Source organism: Chinchilla lanigera, unplaced genomic scaffold (assembly GCF_000276665.1).
Source record: "Chinchilla lanigera isolate Chin_1 unplaced genomic scaffold, ChiLan1.0 scaffold00051, whole genome shotgun sequence".
Taxonomy (NCBI): domain Eukaryota; kingdom Metazoa; phylum Chordata; class Mammalia; order Rodentia; family Chinchillidae; genus Chinchilla; species Chinchilla lanigera.
Window position 1 is genome coordinate 7,162,643 of NW_004955452.1, and position 10,271 is coordinate 7,172,913.

At 41.0% G+C, this 10,271-nt stretch overlaps 1 protein-coding gene across 6 annotated transcripts in view; it reads right to left on the reverse strand.

Annotated features, from left to right (window-relative positions):
- The window catches only part of Eya3 (EYA transcriptional coactivator and phosphatase 3), a 125,125-nt gene that overhangs the window by 13,881 nt on the left and 100,973 nt on the right, over positions 1-10,271 (reverse strand). For all 6 annotated transcript variants that reach the window (XM_013519541.1, XM_005394940.2, XM_005394937.2 and 3 more), the window contains 4 exons: positions 7,663-7,721; positions 5,204-5,364; positions 1,857-1,971; positions 664-785 (listed from right to left, as the gene is read on the reverse strand). In XM_013519541.1, coding sequence (XP_013374995.1) covers positions 664-785; positions 1,857-1,971; positions 5,204-5,364; positions 7,663-7,721 — 457 coding nt within the window. The remainder of the gene's footprint in view (positions 1-663; positions 786-1,856; positions 1,972-5,203; positions 5,365-7,662; positions 7,722-10,271) is intronic.

Genomic DNA, 10,271 nt, shown 5'->3' on the forward strand with positions numbered 1-10,271 from the left:
ACAGAAGTTCCAATTTTTTCGTACTCCCCACTTATTATTTTCTGGTTTTTTTTTTTTTTTTTTTTGGTTTTTCTCCGGTACCGGGAACCGAACTCACTATTTTCTGGTTTTTTGATAGGAATTTTTAAGTATATAATTTAGTCTTTGATTTTATTTATTTATTTATTTATTTATTTTGGTCTTTTTGAGACAGGGTCTCACTATGCAGTTCAGGTGGGCCTTGAGCTCACTTTGTAGCCCAGGCTGGTCTTGAACTCGCAATGATCCTTCTGCCTCAGCCTCCCGAGCGCTGGGATTACAGGGGTGCACCACCATGCTTGGCTAGTCTTTGATTTTATAACCCAGTGCTTTTTCTATCACACTACATACTTCCTGTGAGAAAGAGAAATCTGACATGAGGTAAAAGTAGATTTCTAAGCTAGAAATTATGTTCTTTCAAATACTATAAAAGAAAGCAGCACATTTATGTAACTTACTAGCTCTGAATCCTTGAGCATGCAATGTAACTGCTAAACCTCCACTGCCTCATCAGATACATGAGAAGACTTATATGGATCTTACTACATACACAAGGTGACTAAGAGAGCAGCTGGCACATAATGCATTCATTAGTAGAAAGTTTTACTGCAGGGCCAGTGATGAGAAGAAGAACAGAAACCATACCAATTTTGGTAGCACTATAGATGTTTTCAATAGGAAATATTTCTCCCAGTCCATAGAGGAGAACCTTGGCCAGGGCTGGGACCAGTTGGGTGGTAGTAATCAGAACATTCACACAATTCTTCCTAGAAGGGAGTAAGAAGGGAAAGAAAAGAATGGTGAGGGGTTAGGGATTTAGCTCAGCGGCACAGCGCCTGCTTGGCAAGCGCAAGGTCGTGAGTTTGATTCCCGGTACGGGAAAAAAAAAAAAATGGTGAAATGCAACCAATCTGGGAACAAGAATTCAAATGCACCAAATCTAGGATTTAACTATTAAAATTAACCTCAAAGGGCCTGGTATTATCGTTTAGTAATTACTTAAAATTTTAATTTTCATATTAAAGGGCACAGATCTTGTTTTTGTTTGTTTCTTAGTGGACCCTGAGTTAAATAAGGCAACTTAATTCATGCCTTACTTCCCTTCAGACAATCCTAGCTTATTGCAACTTGGTAGCCAATACACTAACTCATGTCACTGATATCAAACTTTGGAAAGCAAATAACACAGTTCTCAATTATGGTTCTATTTAATCTGAATGCAGTTTAGCCCATAAATGATAGAATTTAAGTTCTCTCTGATGTTCACATAACAGCAACGGAGACTGCAGAATATATATAGTAATTCCACAAAATTCACCCCCTCAGTGTCAGCTTTACTGGGCATGAGGCTTTGAGAGAATCTCGAACACTTGCTTCGAGGGAGAGAACAGGGGACTGACACACAGAGGCTGCATTTATTTCTCAGTCTACCTTTAGGGTGAAATCACCGTTATCTGTCTAATGTCGCCCTTCTCTTTTGAATTTTCCCTTCTCCAGTAGGCTGGAGTAGTATCTTGAAGCTTCTTGTAATTTAGGGTATTTGTGATACGTGTTCTGCTTGTATTCTTTGATTCTCCACCTCCTAGATTAAAATTTTAGTTTGTGAGCAAAAAATAAAGGGAAAGAAAGAGGGTTTCAGGTATAAATTTTCTCTTAAAACTCTCATGCGTGCTGATATCATAAAATGACCTTGCTTCTCACCTAAACACATCTCTGAAGCATTTAAACACCTCTTGCCTCTATTCCAAGCTCTACCTTTAGAGAATGGTCTAGTTTGGACTGGCTAGGAAAGAGTGTGCCTCTGAGAAGATGAGACCTAAAAAGAACCGTTTCCATACCTGGATTGGATCAGAAGTAAGGACTTTAATGCAGTTCCCAACCATGAGTCTGTTAAAACTTCTATCTCTGCTCTTAGTCTCTGCAGTGCTTCCTTTCTCTGGGGACTGAGGAGACCTTCAGGAATAAAAGCAGACACATTCATTATCTGACAGTGTATACGTGCTGAGACTGATAAAGCAACTTATAAATTCAATTTAGAAACAGCGTTAAGTCCCTAAGCAATACATTTCTCTTCTTGGGAAAATCTTATAATAACGCAACTCAAAATGCTATTTTGACTTTCTTCATCAAAATGTTTTGCTATGGGCTGGGTATGGAGGAGCATGCCTGTAATCCTAGCTCTTAGGAGACTGACCCCAGCCTGGGCTACCTAAGTGAGTTCTAAGCCAGCCTGCACTACATAGTGAGACCCTGCTGCAAACAAACAAACAAACAAACCAAACAAAAAGTTTTGCTATGGGAACACACTTGCAGCAACAAGATCATCTAGTAGTCAGGTATGTGGCACATGCTTACGATCCCAGCTACTCAGAAGGCTGAGGCAGGAGGATTGCAAGTTTATGGCCAGCCTGGGCAACACAGTGCAATCCTGTCTCAAAATGAAATAAAAATCTATCAGTGGCTGGGCGCTTGCCTAGCATAAGCAAGGTCTGACTCCAATGTCCAGTACCACAAGAAAAAAAAAATCGAAAGGTGAGCGGGCAGAAACATTATAATTGGGTTCTGGTACAAGCTTCTTTTATCACTAGTATGATCTGCAAACTTAAGGTCCACATTTGAGTAGCACTGTTTTAAGAACCAAGGACGGAGATATGAATGCTGCAGCTGAAAGAGTTCTCAGCATTTCTCCTTTCTAAAGAAATCAAAGCCCACAGAGAAAAAGGGCCCCACCTGACACTTATGCAGTAAGTTAGGAGGTTAGTCTTTCTACTACCACATATAACGTGCTGGTAACTGTACTTCCTTCCAGCTGCTTTGGAACCTGTCAGTCAAGAGTCCAGGCTGGATGACCAATGCCCTGCACTGTACTTAGGAAATGACTCCAGCTCATAAGGAGACTAAAGCACCATCTAAAACTAGACAACTAAGCATAAAACTGAAGTCATGTGACCGGAATATCTTGTTAGACACAAACAGTAAGTCTGGCTCTGAATTTTTCTGTAGTCAAAAGTTTAAAAGAATACTCCCTAGTGATACAACAACCACTGTTAACTTCCTACCACTTTGTCTGTAACTCAGTACTGCCTGTATTGCTCTTATGCTATTTTGTAAATGGATGTCTGTTTGTTAATACATTTTCCTTCTTTTATTTTTAAAATGAATTTTAAAAAATTAGGAAAAAAAGAATACTCCATAAAAACTGAAGGTATTTCTGTGAGGAAGACACTGGGACTATAATTCAAGTTTATAGCTGCACAATGTAAGCCTAGAATCAAGCATCTCTTTAACATTCTGGATAAAGCAACAAAACAATACATATACTTAACTTATATAGGACGTGTTTTTGTTACTTTATGCTGTACAGAACGTACAAACATTATTTTTAATTTTCTTCCCATAGTGGGCCCAGAAGACTCAGAGGTTACATCATTTTCTCCAGAAAGCCAGCACTAGGCAGGGAAAGGATCACAGGCTTGGGTTGTATAAGAAAACTAAAAAAAGGCCAATGCCTGTGACAGAAGAAAAGTAAAAAGACTTGGAAATAAAAAATAAGCACTAGCTGAGGCATGGGAAGAAATAAATGATAATAGGAGGAATCTAGGGCCGGGGATATCATTCAGAAGCCCACTGCCTGCCTGGCAAGTGCATGGTCCTGCGTTTGATTACCAGTACCAAAAAAGAAGGAAAGAAAAAAAAAGAGGAATCTGAAGAAAGTGAATTAGATTTCCCAAACCTGAAAGTCCACCATTTTTATCTGGTATTAGAGGGCTATGACAGGAATGAACAAGATTGAACTTCAAAGGCCTGTTCCTACTTTCTGCACCATACTATAAGGCAACATGGTAGAGTACTACTGTGGTAGGCTACTGACCTGGCAATCCTCAAGACTTCAGGTAACATTTTGTGTATATGTATGTTTGAGAGTGATGGTTCACAATTTTAAGTATTTTCTCGTAACGGCACCTCACCAAAAAAACGAGCTGAGTGAAAGTAAAGCGCACTGGACCAAAAGTCAGGAGATGGGGCACAGCCACTAACTTGCCATGTGACAGTGGGTAAGATGCCCTTTCTCCTACATGATGGATACTAATTTCTTAACTATCCAATGAGGTGTTTAGATCAGATCCCAAATATCTCTTCTCATTTGATTTTTTTTTTTTTTTTGTCTTTTTGAGACAGGGTCTTGCTATGCAGTTCAGGTTAGGCTTGAGCTCACTTTGTAGCCCAGGCTGGCCTCAAACTTGCAATAATCCTCCTCCTGCCTCAGCCTCCCAAGTGTTAGGATTACAGGTGTGTGCCACCACACCCAGCTCTCTTCTCATTTGAATGGTTTATGATTAATTAACTCCAAAAGAAGAGAATCTGATGCGCACTGATACCTAATATTTGAAATATTTCCAAGCAGGGACAATTTTTGAGATCTTTCACATTATAACACATGGGTATTATCTATCTGTAATTCTGAATCGAGTTTTCCATCTACTGCAAATGTAATAACTAGTTCTACCTGAAATGTACTGATGATATAAGAAATCAGGTGCCGGGGCTGGGATTTAGCTCAGTGGCACAGTGCCTGCCTGGCAAGCACGAGGTCGTGAGTTCGATTCCCGGTACTGGAAAAAAAAAAGAAAAAAAAGAAAAAAAAAGAAAAAAAAAAAGAAATCAGGTGCCAAAATGTGGTAGCCTATTTACTATGATTGACAGTGGTTGTGACTTAGGAATAAAAAGTCATCAAACATAATCCATGGGACACATTTCCTTTAAAAAGACATCTGTCAGTTGGGTGTGGTGGTGCATCCCTGTAATCCCAATACTTTGGAGGCTGAGGCAGGAGGATCGCTGTGAGTTCCAGGCCAGTGTGGGCTACATCGTGAGTTTAAGGCCAGCCTGAACTACATAGTGAGACTCTGTGACAAAAAAAAAAAGGCATTTGTCTAAAGAGAACAAGATAATTTTCTAAAGTTATGCTGAGAAATTAGAAATGCAAAGTTTCCTCTATTATTTTATTTATTCTGAAGTCCACTGAAAGCGCCAATATTCTTCCTCAGAGGGTCTCAGCGAGCCTCCTTTTTCTCATAGAGTTAACATGAGCACTGTGGCATAAGCTCATAAGCAGCAGCCTAGAGCCTCTAGGCGTCCCTGGGAAAGGAAAGCAGGCCATCGGCGGGCTGTACGCCTCACTTACCCCCCACGTTGCTCTTGTGCTTATCATAGATCTCTCTCACTTTTCGGTAACGGAAAGCCAGTTTCCTCATCCAGTCCACTCCCCCCTGGACGCCAACTGAAGAGCCGTGGCTACCGCTGCCACCAGACCCGCTGAAACCATCTGTTGAGAAACTATAGTTGCTGCAACAAGGAGGATAACACAAATTAAAATCTGTATGTCGTATGGTTTTTAAGTGTTACCTAGGATTTTCTTGTCCTGTTCTTGGCACCTGATAAACAAAACTAGTGGTTTAAATATCTTCTGAAGGTGGATGTGGTAGCACATGCTTACATTCCCGAAACACCAGAGGCTGAGGCAGGAGGACTGTTGAGTTTGAGGCCTATGTACATCAGTCTGTGTTTAATTGTTGTCTATGTTACCCCTATTACTTCCATCAAAGAAAGAGGTGTAGCTCAGCAGAACTTGTACTTAGTATGCATAGTCTTGGTTTGATCCTCTTGTGGAGGGGAGGAGAAGGGAGGAAAGAGGAAGGGAAAAGGAGAGTGGGAGGGGTAGGAGAAAGGGAGGGCAGGGAGACGGAAAGGAGGAAGAAAAGATACTGGGAAGAAGGGAAGGAGAGGTAGAAATAATTCATGCGCCAGCATCCCCTAGAGGTTGACTTAAGACAAAGCACTTTTTTTTCATTAATGCAGAGAACAGACAATATCATAGAGTAGAAAAAAACAACATAAAACTGATGATTACAACTACGCAAATGTTATAATTACATAAAAAAGAGACAAAAATAATAGAAGGAAATAACCCAAAATGCTAATAATGGTGAGGAGATAATGATAAATGTTTTTCTTTAGTGATCTGTTGGCTAATTTTGGGGCTTATGGATGGCTGATAGGCAGTGGCTTCAAAATGGCCACAAATTCCTGATACTCTCCTAATTCTGCTCCCCTTGGGAATGGGCTATCACTGGAATGCAAACAAATGTGATAAAAGTGACAGTATTTGATTTCAGAGATGATTTTTCTTGCTTGCTCCTGGAGTACTTGCTCTGGAAGAAGCCAGTGTGAGGAAGGGCATTCAAGCTTCCTCATGGAGAGGGACACACAGTGAGCAATTAGGGCCTCCTGTCACAGCCACATGTGAGAGGCAGGTCCCACTCCAGTCAGGCCTTCAGATGAGCCCAGCTCTAGCCAACACCTTGATTTCAACCCGAGTGACCCAGATCAAGAAGTCCCGGGCTAAGCTGCTTTCAAATTCCTGACCTATAGTAACTGTGAGATGGTAAGTATTTAACTTTCTAAAGCTACTAATAGGGGTAATTTGTTACACAGCATGTAACTAATATAGCTATGTACACTGAGAAAGATTAATACTTCATAAATACAGATTTAAAAATGACAGAACTAGAGACAATTTGGTTGAATCAAAGTCAAAATAGAGTTCAATGCGTTAAGTATGAGATTCTGTAAGAAAATAAAGCTGCTAAGAAATAAAGTGGGTAACTACTGGCTAGCTACATGTGCAAGAGAAACAACCACAAAAACTGGGATTCAGAATGGATTATACACTGCTTCAACCAGGCTTCTTCCTAAAAAGACCAACAAAATCTCTTAAGAACGGTGCCCTGCATAACTGTGGGAAGAGCAGCACGCACAACTCAACGCAGCTTTTGAAAGGGAAACTTTTGAAGCTCAGCACTACATGATCTTGTCTTTACTAAAGTGCTACGTCCAGTTCTGCTTTGTATTTGAGAATTCATGGATGGAATACTTCATTTTAGGACAATCACAAGGAAGAATATTTTACCTATGAAAATGGATAAAACTTTAAAAGAAAATTAACAAGAAAGTATGTGACAATCTTTCTTCCTAACGGTCTTTAAGTATAAAGCAGATACATTTTTGAGTAACTGTTAGCTAATACTACTGGTTCTATAGTCCGGGGAGGAGTGAGGAGGCTGAGCAAGCAACATGTCACTGAGATTTTTTTGGTTTAATTTTCACAACAGTACAATGGTTAAGACGGTCTTCCACTATTCCTGACACCATCAGACTCCCAGTCAGTGTCCTCGACAAAATTCCTGATGTTTATCTGCATCTGAAGCCACCCAGTCTGGAAGCACGTTACCTCCTGACTGAGAATACGCCTCAACAGAAGCGGCACAACCTTTACTTCGGAAAGGTGTTTCTTCACCCCGTTGCTGCCACCCTTTGTTGAGGTCCTGTACGAATGTCACTCCCCTCAGAAGGCCTCTGGAATGGTGTCACCACATGTTCCCTTATCACAGCAGAAGTACTTTTTCCTCTGTTCTCCATTCACATATGCTAACGTCACCTTCTCACACTGTGTGCTGTGGTTAACTATATTTGCTTCTGTCTGCTCTAACAGATTGTGAGGTTTTTATGTGTTTTCCTCTAAACCCAGGTAGTATCTTGCACATAACAGGTGTATTGATGTTCAAACATCATTGTGTTTATCACCTCAAGTCTTGGCCATTGTCATCTGAAGCCACATCTTCCACATGTACCTGGTCACATTCCTGTTGAAAAACAAAACACACTCTTTCAGCCTGAGAGTAAAGGTGCTTTTACTGCCATGACTACCATCAGATGACCGTATATAAGACGATGACATATCTTACGTGAGGGGATCACTCACTGTCACCCCCGTCCTGGGCAACGTCCTTGAAAGCCTGGTATATATATGTATCTCAGTCTTCATGAAATCATCCTTGGTCACCCCACTCCTCAGTTCTGCTCTTATCTCAGCGGTTCATTTCTTCAGCTCACGAGGACAAGCACAACTTCTATTATCCTGTCATGTGTGCCTATGTCCTATACCTGACTATATTTACTATCATACTGTAGGCCTTGTGGGGCAAGACCCACATCTCACATCCTCTTTGCACCTTCTAGTTTAGTCCAGTGTCTTTATGTAGCATGTGCCCAATTAATTTTTGCAGGTGAAACAGATGTTGGTACAGTCTAGTCTCAAAACTGAGAATGACAAACTGATAATTTAAACAGGCATAAGGAATCATCTAAATCAATCTCCTCATGTTCTCAAAGGGAGGTGAAACGATTTTTTTCAGGATCATATACAACAAGTAAATGGTAGAAAAAGACTAGAAAGAACCTAGGCCTTCTGCTTCTAATCCTAGGTCCTTCCACTATCCCATGCTACTACTGACACAGACGCCACTCCCACTGTCTAGCCTGACGGCTGCACTTCTGATACCACTAAGGTACCTGCATCAGAATCCCCTGGGGAAGTTTTTAAAAAATGCATATTTTTGGGTGCATCCCAGAACTATTAGAATCAGCATTTCTGGGAGTGAAGTCCTAGAATATCCATTTTTAAGAATCTCCCCAGGTGATTCTTATGCCCCCTAAAGTTAAGAACCACTGACCTGGGGGCAGGAACACATTCAGGTCAAATTCTTCACAGAACTTTCAGTCCTGAGTGAGGACTATGTCTAGAAAATCATTACAAATACAATTTGGCAATAATTATTGGTACATAGTAGGTTTTCAGTAACTGTTGAATAAAACTACACTGTTCTAATTTATTAATATGTGAATTTGCAGGATGATTAAAGCATTATGGAATTTAGATAAAAGCACTGGAGTTTAGAGCCACATTAATTTAATTTATTGGAAATTGTCTATTGAGTAGAATTAGAATATATTCAAACAGAAACAATGGCTACTTGGGAGGCTGAGGCAGGAGGATAAGTTTGAGGTCAGCCTTGGCAACTCAGTGAGATCCTGTCTCAAAATAAAAAGGGCTGGGGATATAGCTCACGGGTACAGTGCTTGCCTGCCATGTGTAAGGCCTTGGCTTTAATCCCTAGTAGTACAATGAGATGACGAAACAAAGGGGAAAGGAGAAGGGGGAGAGGGGAGGAGATGGAAGAGAATTTTGTGTAGGACAGTTCTGAATTTAAACACATGAAATGAAAAGTCTGCGCTCTCCCTCCTGTTTCCCAGCAGTTCATGCCCTCAGAACAACCATTAGTTGTTTCTGCTGTAAAATGACTGCTTAAGTGAGCCCCAGGAAGGGAACATAAACTTTCCCAACGGAGACTCATACCCTTGTCTTCTGACTCAGGGTCCTGTGCTCTTTCCACTGTTCACCTGGGAGATGAACTCAAAAAGCTAAAATATTTTCCCATAAAGCTCTTAGTGTGTCTTGGTTTATGTGGTGGCTAACTATAAAATTCTGTATATCAAGCTTAACATATACCACACTTTTTTTTTTTTTTTTTTTCCGGTACCGGGAATCGAACACATGACCTTGCGCTTGCAGGCAGGCGCTGTGCCGCTGAGCTATATCCCCAGCCCCAAACCAAAACTTTTGGGGCTGGGGATTTAGCTCAGCGGCACAGCGCCTGCTTGGCAAGCGCAAGGTCATGAGTTTGATTCCCAGTACCAGAGAAAAACCAAAAAAAAAACCAAAGTTTTGGTTTGTTTTTGTTGTTGTTGTTTTTGTTTTTTGTTTTTCTTCCGGTACCAGGAATCAAACTCACGACCTTGCGCTTGCCAGGCAGGTGCTTTGACACTGAGCTATATCCCCAGCCCATGTCCTGGAGTTAAAACATATCACAGAGGAGCTGGGGATTTAGCTCAGGGGCACAGCACCTGCCTGGCAAGCTCAAGGTCATGAGTTTGATTCCCGGTACCGGAAAACAAACAAACAAACAAACAAACAAACAAACAAAAACATATCACCTGTTGTTGAGAAATCTGAGCCTTAGGTTGGGACACCTTGTAATACCTTTTCGCTAGAAAATTGAGAGTCTTAAGAGCTTCCTGGACTGTAAGAGAGCTTACATTTACATACTGTAATAGGGGCCCCTTCTGAATTTTAGGTATCTCAGAGCTAAAGCCTGCACAAACAAGTATGGGCTATTTCTAAAGCCCTGAGGCAAGGCAGTCCAAGAATACTGTTGACAAAGTCTGTTTAGGAATCCTCCCGTTTAAATTTGAAAAAAAGGGGCTGGGGATTTAGCTCAGCGGCAAAAGCGCCTGCCTGGCAAGCGCAAGGTCGTGAGTTCAGTTCCCGGTACCGGAGAAAAACCAAAAAAAAT